The 17,758-nt window shown below is 46.9% G+C and overlaps 1 protein-coding gene across 1 annotated transcript in view; it reads left to right on the forward strand.

Annotated features, from left to right (window-relative positions):
• LOC134339920 (NACHT, LRR and PYD domains-containing protein 3-like) overlaps positions 1–17,093 on the forward strand; it is a 99,362-nt gene extending 82,269 nt beyond the window's left edge. The window contains exons 16-20 of the mRNA XM_063036708.1: positions 548–718; positions 5,311–5,481; positions 12,135–12,305; positions 13,991–14,158; positions 15,853–17,093. Of these exons, the coding sequence (XP_062892778.1) occupies positions 548–718; positions 5,311–5,481; positions 12,135–12,305; positions 13,991–14,158; positions 15,853–15,940 (769 nt within the window). The 3' untranslated portion in view covers positions 15,941–17,093. The remainder of the gene's footprint in view (positions 1–547; positions 719–5,310; positions 5,482–12,134; positions 12,306–13,990; positions 14,159–15,852) is intronic.
• Positions 17,094–17,758: the final 665 nt, after the last annotated feature.

Genomic DNA, 17,758 nt, shown 5'->3' on the forward strand with positions numbered 1-17,758 from the left:
TGAACCGGTCCGGCTGTTCTCCTCTGACCTCCCTCATTAACATGGCGTTTCCGCCCTAGAAGCGCTGGTTACTGGATTTGTGTGTGTGTGTGTGTGTGTGTGTGTGTGTGTGTGTTTTAATTTTTTTTAATGTAAATTCTTGAAAGTACGAGGGGATCAGCAGTTTCCGAGATTCCCACTTCACCCCATCGGGCATCAATAGTTATTCGACGGTCAAAGACACCTGGATCACATTTCATCCCGATTCTGCTGTTTGGTCTGAACATGGTTGGCCGGATAGGTGACTGGCCGAGTCGATATTTGCATTAACGGGCAGTTGTCCAGGTGCAGCAAGTATAGTGGCCACTGAGTGAATATTGGGAAGCCGAGGGAATCAGGGACATCACAAACTGCAGGAACACGATGTGACGGAGCTGGGAGGGGTGAAATAACAGACTGCGTTCACTACGTTGTGCTCTGACGTCATTGTCGGCGTTCGACGCTACCGCGCGCAATGACACTCACTTCTCTCGTATTTGTCCCCCATCCCCCAACCGCCCTTCTCCAGGTTAAGTTTCAATTGCCTCACGCCTGCTTGTGCCCAGGATATCGCCTCTGCTCTCAGTGCCAACCGGTCGCTGAAGACTCTGAACCTCGGATCAAATGACCTGAGAGATTCGGGAATTAAACTGGTAGCTGCGGCTCTGAGTGGGCCGAACTGCAAAATACAGAAACTGGGGTAAGCACCAGACTGGCGGAGACGGGCGCCGATCTTTTGATTCAACAGTCTCCGACCGGTCAACCAAAGCATGCTCTGATCCTGGGATATTCGCGTTCATTTGAAATGTGAGTTCAGAATTGTGCTTGTCTGTAGCCTGCTTGCCACAAGCCAGATGTGTACACGCCCAGCATGTCGATAGGGAAAAGAGGATGAGCTCGTTAGCCGTTCTGCTATCAGCCACAGGGCTCAGAGGTGAGAAGGCCACCCTACATAAAGAATATGTCCAGAATCGACATGATTTGGGGTTCAACCAAACAGAATCTGATTAAAGAAACCTCGCTGTTCGGTAGGGAAGAAACAACAGATGGTGCACCGCATAAATTTATAAAGAATTTTTTTTTTACGAATTTCAGATTTATCGATCAGTTAGTAAGAAAACTAAAAGAAAAAAAAAATTAAATGACTTATTACAGTTAACCCTGTCCAAATGTGCACATGAAGTTGGAGATGACGTTTTACTCACGCACTGGACCTCCAGTCTGCGTGAAAGCACAAACTACACCCCGAACCTCCCTCGAAATCCATCTCCATCAAACGGATCCCTCTCGGGAGCATTGACCCTCTCCCCTTGGAGCCGTTCATCTGCAGAAAACACTTGGTGCAGCGGGGACGCTACCTCCCCGCTGCATCTTCAGCCATTTTCCGTCCTGCCCTCTGCGCAGTTGCTGCCAAAAAAAAAAGACCACGAGCCCCATCAGTGCCCGTCCGAAATCTCTCTCCGCCCAGCTCTCTCGAGAACCTTCTCCTAATTCCACCATCCTGATTGGCTAACCCCGCATTCCTAAGTTAATCTTCATAGCCCCTAATCTTCAATTGAAGCGAAACATTCTACCAGAAGGACTCACGGCTTTTGCAGAAGTTGCTACAATTAATTAGCTACAGCATAACAGTATAAATCTTAACCAGGGTATTACACCTCTAATGCACCTCCCCGTGTTCCCAAACCTGGAAGAGCGTTTCATGCACTCACCATTTTCTATGTTGAAAAATACAACCCCCCTCTGCTTTCCTCCAATCACTTACAATTATGACCCCATCGTATTAAGCATTTCCACCCTTGGAAACAATCTCTGGCTATCGACTGGATGTCGCTCTTATCATTCTGTACATCTCCATCAAGTCACCTCTCATCTTCCTTCGCTCCAGAGAGAAAAATCCGAGCTCGCTCAATCTATCCTCCTGGACATATTCCCCAAACGCAGGTAGCTTCCTGGTAAAGCTACACTGCACCCCTCTCCGATGCTTTCACATCCTTCCTATCATGAGGAGACCAGAACAGATTACAGTGCACCAAGTGAGGTCTACCCAGGGGTTTATATAGGTACACGTCACCTCGCCGCTCTTGAACTCAATCCTCCGATCCTGGTCGGCAGGTACGGGTACAGAGCAGGAAACACAGACCTAGACCAAAATACTTAGCCCGATATCTCAATAAATTATCCAGCATATCTGTGACAAATTCCCAAGGGCGCCATTGCAGCACAAGATCATTGGGTTATGCAATTCTTCAAAGGGCCACTCGGTCGACTCCCCATTTCAGACCACATCGTCTGTCTAAAATGGTCCCAGTTGCCTCTGTTTTGCCCATTTTTGTTTTAACTTCCCTTTCCGTACACCTCTTTAAATACTTCCCTCTCATCTAAAAACAATGCCCTCTAATTATAGGCTCCTCCACACTATAGAAAGCCACCTGGCCTCTCAGTAACCCTCATGATTGTTTAAATTTCTACATGGCCTTCTCTCATTCTTCTGCCCTCCAAAGGAGCGAACATCCGACACTGAAAGGCCATCTTGCTATCACCCAAGCCTTCCAATCCAGGCAGTGCCCTCACAAATTGTTCTTCCCTGCCTAGTCACATCCTCACCGTGGTGCCGAAATGCAAAACGTCCACAGTACGTCTAGTGTGGAGTAACTATTGATTGTAAAACTGTAAGGTGACTCTGGGTCGCTTTATTAAAGCGAATAAATCATAAATAGACAGACAGGCAGATAAATAGATAGACAGATAGATAGTTGTCTAGCTAGCTAGTTAGCTAGATCGACAGATAAATAGAGATAAAGAAAGGTAGATAGACAGACAGATGGACAGATAGATTACATAAATAGTTAGATAAATAGATAGATAGATAGATAGATAGATAGATAGATAGATAGATAGATAGATAGATAGATAGACAGACAGACAGACAGACAGACAAATGGATGGATGCATAGATAGATAGATAGATAGATAGATAGATAGATAGATAGATAGATAGATAGATAGACAGGCAGACAGACAAATAGACGGATAGATAGATAGATAGATAGATAGATAGATAGATAGATAGATAGATAGATAGATAGATAGATAGATAGATAGATAGACAGACAGACAGATAGCTAGACAAATAGATGGACAGATAGATTAGATAAATAAATAAATAGATAGATAGATAGATAGATAGATAGATAGATAGATAGATAGATAGATAGACAGATAGATAGATATAGAGATAGAGAGATAGATAGACAGACAGATAGATGCACAGATAGTATACAGATAGGTTAGACAGAATGATAGATGGATAGATAGACAGGCAGACAGACAGATAGATAGATAGATGGAAAGATAGACATAGAAAGATGGACAGATAGATTCAATAGATAGACGGATAAATAGATAGATAGCTGTCAAAACTCTTCTGTCAGGCAGCATCTATGGAAGGGCATGAAAAGTCAAAACTTTTTATCTGGACTGGGAGATCGAATAGGAGTTCGCCAGCGTAACGAATTGAGGTAGAAGGGGTCCGGTAACGGCTGGCGGTCGATAGAACGATAGAGGTGTGGATAGGTGATGACGAGGGAAGGATAGATGGCGACAGAGGTGATAGGTAGGGGCAAGACAAGACGGTGGACAGTTTATTGTGTTCAGAGAAGATGGACCATGGAACCAAGTAAGGCAGGTTTGAAGAGCAGATGGGAACAGTGGGAGGCGGGCACAACCGGAAGAGACTCCAAGCAATGGTCAGAAGCAAAATGGGTCACGTCGACTGGGATGGGGTTGAGAGAAACTGGGTGGATCAAGAAGAAAGAGAAAGGGGAGAGAGGCGGGAACGATTTACATGAAACTTGCACTCTTTACTCCCTCCTTCATCTGCCTATTACAGTCCTCCTCCTCCTCAACAGAATCCACCTGCTAGCTGTTTTCCTCACCCCCTTTGTACTGTACTATCTCCCTACCATCATTCCGTCTAGACCAGGGCCTTCCAGCCTGGGTCCACGGACCCCTTGCTTTATGGTACTCGTTCACGGCATTATAAAGGTAGGATACACCTTGTCTAGTAAATAGTCTCGCCCAGAAACGTCCATTGTTCACCTCCCCCTACTCTTCCCCACTAGCACCTCCCTCCCCAACACTCACATTAATTCTGCCCGACGCGATGAGTTCCACCACCAGATGGTTTGTACCTTGTAAACACTAGAGAGATTCAGAAGATGCTAGAATAATTGATCCTCCCTCCCCCCCCCACCTTTATTCCATTCCCCATTCTGGCCTCTCCCTTACCCAATCTCGTCTCCTCAGTTCCCTGTTTCCCCTCCCTGGCGCCCCTCCTCCCCCCATGCTCCACTCTGCTCTCCTCTTAATTTCATTCTTCCCCATCCTTATCCTTTTCCATCTATTAGCTCCAACTTCTCATTTCTTAACCCCCCCCAGCCCACCTTCCTTCCGCCTCACCTGTCTTCACACGTAACCTTGTAGTTTGTAATCCTTCCCTCCCCTACCTTCTTATTCTGTTTTCGCCCCTTCCTTTCCATGTCGGGAACGTCGATTCTTCATTCCTCTCCACTCTGACCTTCCGCGTTCCTCCAGCATTGTGTATGTATTTGCGCGCATGGGTGTGTGTGTGTGTGTGTGTGTGTGTGTGTGTGTGTGTGTGTGTCTGTCTGTCTGGTGAGTGTGAGTGCGTGTGTTTGTGTGTGCCTGTGTGTGTGTGTGTGTGTGTGTGTGTGTGTGTGTGTGTTTGTATCTGTAGCTATGTGTGCTTGCGAGTGTGTGTCTGTGTGTGCGTATGTGTCTGTGTCTCTGTGTGTGCATGTGTGTGTGTGTTTCTGTGTGTGTCTGTGTGCGCGCGCACGCGCGTGTGTAGCTGCGTGAGTGTCTGTGTGTGTGTGTGTGTGTGTGTGTGTGTGTGTTTCTGAGTGTGTGTGTGTATTTGCGTGCGTTTGTGTGTGTGTGTGTTCCTCTTATTTTTACTTTGCTTTAGATTGCAACATTCTCCCCTCCCCCACGGTCGATACCGTTATTAGGTGATGCATGCTGTGGACCTGAATTCAGGTACTTAACCAGACGCAGAGCGAGGTCCGCATTTAACGCGTAGAACGGGGCACCGGTTACTCCATCACAGAGTATGTCGTAGATCTGTTTACTACGTGCACATCCATAAAACAGTGTCATCGACCTTCGTAATTGACATCGACAATTACAGGCGATGTCGGTGAACTGAGCCCTCTTATTCTCGCTCGCCCCTCCCGTGACCTTACTCCTTCGCTGCTCTCTGGTTGACAGGCTCTGGGCTGTCGGTCTCACCGCGGCGTGCGCCGATGATCTGGTCTCCACACTGACTGCGAGTGACTCACTGACCGAGCTGGAACTGGGTTTCAATCAGCTGGGCGACTCGGGAGTGGAACGATTGTGTTCGGCGCTGAGGAAGCCGCAATGTCAACTTCAGGAACTGGGGTAGGTAGAACCATAAGAACATCAGACAGAGAGGCAGCATGAGGCCATTCGGCCCTTCCGGTCTGCTCCGCCATTCCAACATGGCCGATCCCGGATCCCACTCAACCACCCCCCCCCCACCTCCCCCCAGTACATCTGCCTTCTCGCCATATCCTTTGATGCCCTAACCAATCAGGAAACGATAAGCTTCCGCCTTAAGTATACCCCCGTACTTGGCCTTCACCGCAGTCTGTGTCAGAGAATTCCACAGATTTACCACTCTCTACAGCTCCTATTTTCAATTATTACCTACATTGACGGTTTTGCTGCCACGGCGGTGTGGGTGTGTGAGAGCAGTATGCAGTGATTGTCCCCCTCTTTTTTCTTCCTCTTGTGGTCATAGGAACCTATTGGACATGGGTAATGTGGAATGCTGCAAGTTGGCTCACTTGCTTAAGGGGGGCGGCTGGGGACAGAGTTCTAGTGCTGACTTGTACCACGTGTCGCCCACTGCTGCCGCCAGGAGAGATGATGACAGAGGCGGAGCGGTGCGCCGGCTCTTCCGGTGTCAGTCACTGCTGCCCTCCAGTGTTCACTGGGTGGAAGACAAGCTGGACTGCGTCGGTCAACCGACTGTAGAGGGGTCGTTCTTCGACGCAGCGACTTGGGCTTACTTACTGACTGACCGTGACGCCGCTGCCCGTTTCAGGCGGCAGTGAAAGTCCCCCGTCCCCGTTCGTCCTTGGCCATCGTCTCGATTCTGTCCCAGGTGTGGCTCAGATTCCGGATTCCTGCCTCTACCGCATGGCGCCAATTTGCCTTTTGGTCTCCGGCGTTTCCTCCCTCTTCAGGGGTCTGGTGAAGTGCCGTCATCATAGTCGTCATCATCGTCATCGTCATAGTCATCGTCATCGTCATCGTCATAGTCATCGTCATAGTCATAGTCATACTTTATTGATCCCGGGGGAAATTGGTTTCGTTACAGTTGCACCATAAAATAATAAATAGTAATAGAACCATAAATAGTTCAATAGTAATATGTAAATTACGCCAGTAAATTATGAAATAAGTCCAGGACCAGCCTATCGGCTCAGGGTGTCTGACACTCCAAGGGAGGAGTTGTAAAGTTTGATGGCCACAGGCAGGAATGACTTCCTATGACGCTCTGTGCTGCATCTTGGTGGAATGAGTCTCTGGCTGAATGTACTCCTGTGCCCACCCAGTACATTATGTAGTGGATGGGAGACATTGTCCAAGATGGCATCCTCTTTTCAGACACCACCGTCAGAGAGTCCAGTTCCATCCCCACAACATCACTCGCCTTACGAATGAGTTTGTTGATTCCGTTGGTGTCCGCTACCCTCAGCCTGCTGCCCCAGCACACAACAGCAAACATGATAGCACTGGCCAGCACAGACTCGTAGAACATCCTCAGCATCGTCCGGCAGATGTTAAAGGACCTCAGTCTCCTCAGGAAATAGAGTCGGCTCTGACCCTTCTTGTAGACAGCCTCAGTGTTCTTAGACAAGTCCAGTTTATTGTCAATTCGTATCCCCAGGTATTTGTAATCCTCCATCATGTCCACACTGACCCCCTGGATGGAAACAGGGGTCACCGGTACCTTAGCTCTCCTCAGGTCTACCACCAGCTCCTTAGTCCTGACGAGGGAGAGGGCCCCTCTGCTCATCACGTGCCAAATCCGTCTCCAACGCTTCCTCATGATGACTGCGGTCAAGTCCTCTTGATGACGCTGAAGTTACGGGGGATCTTTCGGGGGCTCGTGGTGTGGGAGGACGGCAGCTTGGGAAGGTCGCTTCTGTCATGCACCGGCATTCTGGCTCATAGGAGAGTGTGGGCAGAAGACAGCGCTGGTACAACCTCTCCTTGTTGTGGACTCGGTAGTTGGTTGTTCTCCGTGCCTCGCTCGTTGTTCTGAAGTCGTTTCTAGCTTCGACGGATCCTCACTGGATGTCACCATCCTGCCGAACGATGCTACCCAGGCCTGTGAACCTGCAGATGCCGGGTAGGTCGACGCCAAATGCCTTGACGAAAGGAGGAGAGCCCGCAGTAAAGGCCATGACCTCGGTCTTTCTCTGGCTGACCCGGAGTCCAGCCCGTCCGCGAACGGTGCGCAGGCGCTGAGTTTTCTCTCGCACGTGCCGGTGCGCATGCGGAGAATTTCAAGGGCATCCACAAAGTCGAGGCCTTCCGAAGTACAGAGCAGAGTCCACCTAATGCCTCTCTGCTGACATTTCATTGTCGGCCTCATACATCAGTCGATCATCCAGGCCAAACGATATCGCCGGCATCGCACAGCGTTGCCTGACTACCGTTTTCACTTCAACGTTCAGGTTGGTCTCTCCCCAGCTGTACAGGTGACGTTAGCATGGGAGGTCGGGATGAAGTGCGCAAGTTTGGAACAGATCTGAGAATTCGCTAGCGGCTCTCTCCGAGGATGCGATCAACAGCTTTTCAAAGCCTACGAAGATTGTATACAGTAGTCTCTGCACTCCGTGCATTGCTCTATGATGTTACGCAGCTTGAAGATCTGGTCGACGCGTCCTCTGTTCTTCCCCAAAACAGCTCGCTCATTCCTCACACACGCATCGGCAGCATCTGTAATCGGTTGGACGATGGCGTTAGCGAGAATCTGCCTCGGCGATGATAAAAAAAAATTGAGGAAGGACATTCTTGATTTTGAGGGAGCGCAGCGTAGGTTCACGAGGTTAATTCCCGGGACGGCGGGAGTCATATGTTGAAAGATTAGAGCGACTGGGCTTGTATACACTGGAATTTAGAAGGCTGAGAGGGGATCTTATTGAAACATATAAGATTATTACGGAATTGGACACGCTGGAGGCAGGAAGCATGTTCCCGCTGATGGGGGAGTCCAGAACCCGAGGCCACAGTTTAAGAATAAGGGGTAGACCATTTAGAACGGAGTTGAGGAAAAACTTTTTCACACAGAGGTTTGTGGTTCTGTGGAATGCTCTACCTCTGAAGGCAGTGGAGGCCAATTCTCTGGATGCTTTCAAGTGAGAGTTAGATAGAGCTCTTAAAGGTAGCGGAGTGAAGGGATATGGGGAGAAGGAAGTAACGGGGTACTGATTGTGGATGATCAGCCATGATCACAGTGAATGGAGGTGCTGGCTCGAGGGGCTTAATGGTCTATTCCTGCACCTATTGTCTAGAAAAGTGTCACGCCAGCTGTTTTAATCACTGAGGGCTCCTTTCTGGCAAGGTCGCTCTCTGTCTTTGTAAGGATTCTAATCCTGGCACTGATCTTCTTGTCATGCTATTATCATCTATTGTTCTCAGCTCAAACTGTTGGCATTAATCCGAGAAATGACCCCTTTTGTCCACTCCTTGTGTACCTGTCCCCGTTCTCAAGTTGTAGCAAACAGAGGTTGCAGGATGGCTGTAGAGACTTGGGCTACATTTATATATTTTTATGTTTACAAACTTCCTGTATGTGCTTCTGAAAATGTGTTTGGTCCTGCGTATGATGGTTCGCGCGGTAGCTTGTACCGTCGCCCCAGTGCAACGCTGTTTCAGCTAGCGGTATTGATTGGTATTCATATGTGGTTGACTGATAACTGAACTTGAACGAACCAGAGCTATTTATATAGTTATATCACATGCTACTGCTACTAATAATAAACATGGATCTTCTGGCCATTAATATAACAAATGCAACCAAACGGCATGCTGAAGGGGATTAATGTATTGAGCCCATCACTGGTAATCCAAAAATTGCAGTAATAGGATGAGGCTGTAAATAAACCTATAGTAAATAAACTACTGAAAGAATATCAAAAATGTTGCAATATTGCAATATTTTTCTGAAAGAGGGCAAGACCAGAACTTATATGTCAAGGAAGCTACCTCAGAATTACATCTGTCACAGATAGGAACTATATGGCAATAAAAATGAGCTAACTTATCCTTGGATATATGGGTCCTATGAACCACCTTAACCTGTATCAAAATTGGATCCATTTTATTTAAATGGAAGGATTCTAATCCAACTGCCACATTTCAATGGTTTTCCCAAACTATAACATGTTTAAACCTGGAAAGAATTAGGAGTGGTACTATCGATCCTCCGGTTAAATGTGAGGAAGCTTGGAGGCCATTTATTCATCATTTTCATATGATGTAAGCTGACCTTTTCCGAATCCTTTTCAATAACATTTTATTTGTGTACAGAGGAGCGGAGTTAATGACAAATAGTGATTTTAACCGATGAAACATGCCAGCCCGGCCTTTGTTTGTTTGTTTTTTTTTTAAGTGTAGGGGGACTTTTTCTTTGTATAAAATTTTTTGCATCTTTTTCATGTTCAGTTATTAAGAGATTGGAGGCTTAAATTACATATGTTATTTGGAGTCTGTGTCTGTATACATTAACCGTTATTAATGTAATCCCGTTCTCTTTGTATCATCATTATTGTTACGTTTATCAATTCGAAACTTAATAAAAAAGATTGAGAAGGAAAGAAAGGATAATAATAAATATAAACAAAGATGCGGTGGAGCCAGTAAAATGCAAAACAAAGCAGCGGGATACAATACAATCGATGGGTGAATATGAAATTGCTAAGTATTTGGGATATTAACAAGGAAAATAGATCACAGCGTGATGTAATCAACTTCAAGGCTTAAGAAAATCTGCCAATCAGAGCTCAGCGGTAAAGGTATAACAATGGTAATAAACACTTTCACCCATATTAACGTGATCCTTTGGCATGATATCTTGGTCCTAAACCAATCTGGGTAAATACAAATACAAAGAAAATAAGGACTGAAGTGACAAATTTCAGCTAACATTAGGTACGTTCGAATGCGCATAGATTAATTCGACCGCGGGACAGCAGCGGAAAGGAATAACAGACTCTAATTACCGGAACAACGGCCCGAAGGAATTTCTAAGAGTACACTTTCATCAACGGAAACAAGGGTCAGCACTCCACGGAAGCGTATGAAATTCCGATAAGAATTATATACCACTAAATGTAAATGAGAGCACACCCCAGAAAAATGAATTTATCTCCTGTGAAGAAAAAGTTAACCAATAAAAGAGCATGGCCCTCCATGGAGAACATCCCCACCATCTGAGCAAACGAGTTGTCGACAAGGAAGGGTCGAACGCCTGGCTCAGAGTTGGACACCTCTTTCCAGAAACAGAAGGGTCCCTTGAGCCGTTACAGGACCAGGTGGTTAACAAAAAAAAAGTATCTAAAATACGTGATCAAAGACCAACAAATTCAAGATTGTAAATGTAGAAAATGCCGAGAAAAAAGTAATGCAGAAACAATCCAACACATCACAGGATCCTTCACCCAATCTGATCAACGCAAACATCATTCATCAAAAGCTTGCTTGAAAATGCACACTCATAAATGAAATCACACCTCTTTTAAAAAAAATACAAGCCTGACCCAGGTTTAAGATTATAATACCACAAATTATATTATGGACGATCAATTATTACAGATGGCGCAATCGTAAAAAACCATCTGGATATAATAATACCGGATGAACAAGCAAGAACAACTTATTTAATCCAACCAGCGATTCCAAACACAAATAACTTAGAAAAATTAATAAGTGGAAAAACTCCATAAATATGATGAATTCAAAGAGGAAATTGAAAGACTTTGGAATATGAACAAGGTATACATTGTCCGGATAGTAATATCTACAACTGGTGTAATCCCATAGGCACTACACCATAGCATTAAACAATAAGGGCTACTCAGTAATATTTATGTAGATCTTCAGAAAGCCACAGGACTAAACTCCACTAGAATGGTCGGAAAGTCCCTAGCAATTGACAAATGAGTGTGCCTGGATTAGTCCGTGCCTCAGGTTTTACCAGCTGGAGTTAAGAAAAAAAATAGATGATGATGATGATGATGATAATAATAATAATAATAATAACAACAACAATATAATATTAAGAAGAAGAAAGCAATAGATCATAGTGCGATAAAGTCAAAATTTACAACAGAATTTAGTTCAAGGCTTAAAATATCTGCCAAACAGAGCTCAATACAAAAACAAAAATCAAAGAAAATAAACACTTGCACATATTAACATATTCTTTCGGCATAGTCCGAAACCAATCTGGATAAATTTACAATAAAACTAAGAAATGAAACCAACTATATTTGAAAACGCTATGTACACGCTAACGCACTTAGATTAACACTACCTAGGACAGAGGGCAAGTGAGGTGCCAAGTTTTAGAAATTGCTCAACAGTCATATAAAACTTCTACAGATATACTTTCATTAACGAAAACAAGAATCATCACTCTAGTTGCAGGAGTATTTGAACGTAAGGTGAATCTGACAGGAAATGATAACGTCATAAAGTTGGCGAGCGATACTGTTTATGATAGCGGTGGGGCAGAATAAAACAGAGCAGGACCGTGCGTCAGCGTAGGTATGAGTTATGGAGTGGAAGCGTGAAGTGGTAGTGCACGGAGAAGGATGGTGAAGGGCCACGTACTGGGATGTGGATCACCCACATTTAGATGGTGTTTCATTTGCCGCAGAACCTGTTCCTGTGCTGCACTGTTTCGTATTCTTGCGTCGTTTCTGCGATTCATCAGAAGCTCCAGGCTGGCAAATAATGTCTATATCATCCCTTTGTGTCTTCCGCATCCCCAGGCTTGACAACAATGGTCTCACGCTCTCTTGCGTCAAGGAGCTCGCCTCCGCTCTCAAAAGGAACACCTCGCTGCTGAGGCTGGATCTCGGCTTCAATCGCCTGGGGGACTCGGGGGTGAGCATACTGTGGCAAGCTCTGAACGTCCGGGAGTGCAAACTACAGGGATTACGGTAAGCAGCAGACTTCCGGAGACTGTGACGATAATAACTGGATGCGCGGATGATAATAATTGGAAGCCAGTGATTTATGGATAGAGATAAATGGAGAGGAAATGGGGAGTGTCTGTGTGTGTGTGTGTGTGTGTGAGAAGAGAGGGGGGGGTGAGTTGGAGAGAGATGAGCTGTGACAGAGGCACAGAAGATATTGACACAGATATATAGTGAGATGAGAAGAGGTGGATCGAGAGATCTCGCGAGATGATGAGAGATGGATAGAGAGATCTAGTCATATGAGGAGGAATGGAGAGAGAGATATAGGGAGATAAGGAGAGGTGGAGAGCGAGAGATGGAGTGAGATGAGGAGAGGTGGAGAGAGAGATCGAGTGAGATATGGAGAGGTGGATAGAGATCTAGGGAGATGAGGTGAGGTCGATGGAGGGATCTAGTGAGATACGGAAAGGTGGATAGAAAGATCGCGTGAGACAAGGAGAGGTGGATAGAGTGGTGGAGTGAGAAAGGATGGATGGATAGAGAGATGGAGTGAGATGAGGAGAGATGGATAGGGGGATCTGGCGAGATACGAAGAGGTGGTTAGAGAGATCCAGTGAGATACGTAGAGGTGGGTACAGAGATCCATTGAGAGGAAGAGCGACAGATGGAAAGATCAAGTGAGAAAAGGAGGAATAGACAAAGAGATCTACTGAGATGAGAGATGGATAGAGAGATCGAGTGAGATAAGGAAGGTGGAAAGACAGGACAGAATTGGAGGAACAGAGAGACAAAGAGATGTAGAATTGGAGAGACGGGAATAAAGTATAAGGTATGTGGATGGAGAGAGAGAGAGAGAGCTGAGAAAGAGAGAGAGAGAGAGAGAGAGAGAGAGAGAGAGAGAGAGAGAGCTGAGAGATAGATATCCCAACAACGGAACGTTGAATAGAACACAGGAAGGAAACTTGGAGTGTGACGTCAAACAGAGGAATGCAAAGGACTGTGAGATGTGAGGTTGTCGCAGATCCAAGCTCACACTGGGCGTGGATTCTCCAAGGTGCTGGAACCTATGAAGTTGTGGGAGATGTCTGGTGCATCAAACTACGCTGCCGAGGAAATGCAAGGGGAACTATCTCAGGGAGGCTGAGGAATCACCACCGGGCTCCTCCTCAGCGCTGCCTGACCCACGCTACACGGTACAGCGCTGCATTTCACGTACGTTGCTCTCACAGTCTAGTTCCCACCCGCAACGCCTCTATTTCACGTCTTTTATGTTGTCCTTTGTTCACCAACTCTCCTTCCGGCATCATTGGTCAGAAATTAGCCCCCGCCCGCTCCCAGACTGCCTTCACCTAATTACGTTCCACAGTCTATCCTTTCCTGGACAGCCGATATCTCTGTTTTTCAGCTCTGTCGATCTGAGGCGTCTACTGTCTGTCTCTACCCACACACACTCAGTATGTCGCCGCCCCTTGCTTGAGTATTCCGGCCACCGGTGGGTTGTATTTCATGTTCCACGGTGCCCAGACCCTCACTACTCCCATGCTGCCACCCCTCCCCCCACCTTCACTGCGCCACTAGGAACAACCCCCCAGAGGGACACCGCGCTCAGGCCGCTATGGAAAGAACGGTGTGGCCCGGCCTCCTGCCAGTCCCGGGCTGGCCAACTCTCTGACGCCGATTCGCTGATTTTTCTGTCTGATCCTCAGACTCAGGGCCGTCGGTCTCACGGACTCCTGCACCGAACAGCTCCTCTCCGTCCTCGAATTCAACTCCTCCCTCAAGGCTCTGGACCTGAGCTCAAACGCCTTCACGGATGGATCGATACCCGCTATCCGGCGCCTGATCATGAACCGAAATAGCCTGGAGAACATCCAGTGAGTGTTTGCGCTGCTCGGCAATTCGCTGAAATATCTTTCAGTTTCGTGGGCAACCTGTGCCCCTAGCTGATATTGGCTGTCGGACGCAGCTCCCTTGCTCCCTGCGATCTAATTCTATTCAGTTTGATACTGTGTGGATGTCTCTCCCTCGAGAGAAGTAGGCTGCGGGGTACGGACAGCGCTTTCTAAGTCATGTCGGGCATAGACAGGACCATAAGACATGGGAGCAGAATTAAACCATTCGGTGCATCGAGTTTCCCGCTCTGTTCCGTCGTGGATGACTTATTGTCTCCCCACTTAAAGGAAAGTTACGTCACATCCGGAGTTTCTCCGGTTAGCGGACGACTTCCCTCCACGCCTCTGTGACGTAGCGGGGAACAGCGTACCAGGCGAGTTACAGCGGTGGTTTGCCATTGCCTTCCGCCGGGTGAGTTTCCAAAGAGATCACCAGCTCGTAACCCAGCACGGATGGGAAGCGTGCAGGGGAGCCGGCTGGCTGGATTCGAACCCGGGACCTCTCGTCCCGAAGTCCGACGCTGATGCCACCACACCACCAGCCGGGTCTCCTCCCCACTGACTTCCGCAAAAAAAAAAATTGCGTCAGCACCCCGCACCCACCAAGCATGTAAGGACAAGGCCCCCGATAAAGACCATGATCTGTTGTACAAAACACACTTCACCCGACAATTGGACGTGCCACAGGCTCCCCCACTCTCCCTGACAAAGGGGAAATGGGATGTCTCCTTTCGCAGCGAGAGGAAGGCATAACTAAGCATCTCGCATTCTTCCATCTTCTTCCGGTAAGCTTTGACACTCTTAATGATCAGGAACCGTTCAACCTCTGCTTTAAATGTACCCAAGTGTCAAGACGCGGGGACAGGAGCCCATGACAATACAAAGCCACGGAGTGACAGCTAGGGGGAAACACACAAACAGACAGAGTTCAACTGGAGGTGCTGACACCAGGACGTGTCCTCCACAGTCATCTGTGGCTATGAGTTCCGCAGATTCACCACCTTCTGGCTACAGGAAGTCCCCCCTTAACTCTGTTCGAAAGGCGCGTCCTTGTATTCTGCGGCCGTGCCCTTTGGTTCTAGACTCACCCCGCTGTGGGGAACACGCTCTCCACATCTACTCTGTCTTGGGCTTGCAATATTCGATAGGTTTCAGTTAAATTCCCCCTGTTAATCACAGCTCAAGCAAGTATAAGCAGAGCGATACAAAACGCTCCTCACATCTTAAACTCTTTCGTTCCCGCAATCACTATCGTGAACCTCCTCTGGACTCTCTCAGATAAGCGGCCCAATATAAAGCGTCAGCATAACATCCTGACTTGAGCTGGGTTGTCGCAGACTCTTCCTCAGGGTTGAGGGCTGCAGAGGGTACCTTTTTTCCCGGACTAGGAATGACCCTGTTAAAGATTCTCATCTTTAAAAGAACGGTTTAAAGGGGATCTGATGAGTAGGCTTCTCACACAGAGTGTGGTCCGTATGTCCCGGAGCAGGTGGTTGGGGCAGCAGTAATAACATTAAAAAAAACACTTGGATATCTGCATGGATAGGAAATTTGATTGATGTAGACCAATCACGGTCAAATAGGACAATCTCGGGTAACTTTAGGCGCTAGTAACTTGGGCCGAAGGGCCTGTTTCAGGGATCCGTGACTCTATAGCTCTATTCAATCTGTTTCAGGCTGGTGGGGAACCAATTCACCTCGGGTGGAGAGAAGCAGCTGCAGTTGCTGCAAGGGATCAGAAACAAACTGAGCGTCTTCGTGTGAACTTGGGACTGTCCGCATTCACGTCAGCCGACCGCACCCGGCCGCCTGCTCCAGCCTGAAGTTCGGCCCGGCGCTGCCGTGAGCCCCGGGTCAGGCTCGGCCAGTGTCACTTCGCCCAGTGAAACTACAACGTTTCGTCCTTCAGCTCGCCCGTGACTCCCATAAGAGGAGCGTGGATTCAGGAGTTCGTACCAACGCCAGTCGCCGCAGGTGGGGTGCTTTCAACAGTACTGGCGTGATAGTCGTCATCAGTCCGGTCATTGGGTCTGGGAGTCGGCACATCACGTTGCCGTTCTATCAGAGGGGCTCCACCTGGAGTATCATATTCCATTCTGTTCGTCCTGTCGTGGGGGTGTCGCTATTAAACTGTAAAGATTGCGGAAAGAAGATTTACGAGGATGCCGCAAGGACTCCGGCGACTGAATTACAAGGGGAGGTTGGCCAGCCTAAGACTTAATTCACTGGAACGTAGGAGGGTCGCGACAACTGCACGAGGCGAATGGTGCGTCAGACGCTGTTCAGCTGTGTGTTCGATGGTCTATGTTAATTATGTATAACATCTCGAGGGGTGCGGTGCAAGGGCTTGAATTTCGGGAGATCTAACAAGAATAGGGCATTCCGTGAATAAGAGGACCGATGAGGATTGTTATAAATCAGAGGGACCGAGGAGTGTAAGTGTAGAGTTAGCTAAAAGTAGAGCAAAGATTGACAGGTTGGTGAAGAAGGCACCTGGTACAATGGCCTTCATCAGTCAGGGCACTGAGTAGAGCAATGCCAAGTTATGTGCAGTTATATTCAACGTTGATGAGACTGCACGTGAAGTACGTTTTACAGATTTGGTCAACCGGTTAAACGAATCGCATTAATAAAGAAAAAAAAAAGAGTGCATAAAATATTTACCGGTATGTCTACAAACCATGGGGGTCTGAGGTACAAACAGGGTTGCATAGGCTGGGAGATTGAAAAGCAACCTGAGCGAGTAAAATAAGATCATGGCCCTTTAAGCTGCGCGGGTGCGCGGCCGCGCAGTAACTGAAATGCCCGCGTGAACATGGCTGTCGTTGCCGCGTACCCTGAATTTTCTTTTAAATAATGTTAATATAATTTTGAAATTATGGTAATATAATTATTAAATAAATTACTCTGCAATTAATTGTGTTAATGAATATATTCCATGAATTTTATAAATAATAATGTACCACATCATTTACTTTGAAATATTTTAGAACTTCAACATATTTCCATTGTCAGTGTTTCAAGGTACAACACTGTTACAAATTGTAACAATAAACACAGAATGGAGGCCGGAAGCTCATTGTTAATGAACTACCGGCCAACTGAACACCGGCGCAGACTGGTCAAATTATTTTACTTTTGCCATTGTACCTGTCGGTACTTTGGACTGCCTCATATCTTTTACTTGCGTTGTGAGTTGTGGTTGAGTTTGTTAAATGTGCATATTATGAAAACAAACACACACATTTAAAAACGACTGTTTTAGGTCGAGTTAAAATATTGAGCTCAGAGCAATGGTTGGTCTGCGCAGCTGTAAAGAAAATGGAGGGAACGGTGACACGAGGGTCATAGAGGGAGTGAAACTTGTCATCTGTTCCCCAGGAATGGGTGTGCTGTAAACAGGAAGGCGTATGTTTAACATCAGAGGCCAGATATTTAAAAAGGACATCAGTAGCAGTTTCTTCAAGCAGGGGGGGCGCGCAGTTGTAATTCAAACACCCTGGTTTCCTTGGATGAGTAAATCTAGGGAAATCGCTCTCAAGTCCCGCCAAACTTGTGAGGTTGAGACGGACCTTCACAGCC

The sequence above is a fragment of the Mobula hypostoma genome, chromosome 31 (assembly GCF_963921235.1).
Source record: "Mobula hypostoma chromosome 31, sMobHyp1.1, whole genome shotgun sequence".
Taxonomy (NCBI): Eukaryota; Metazoa; Chordata; class Chondrichthyes; order Myliobatiformes; family Myliobatidae; genus Mobula; species Mobula hypostoma.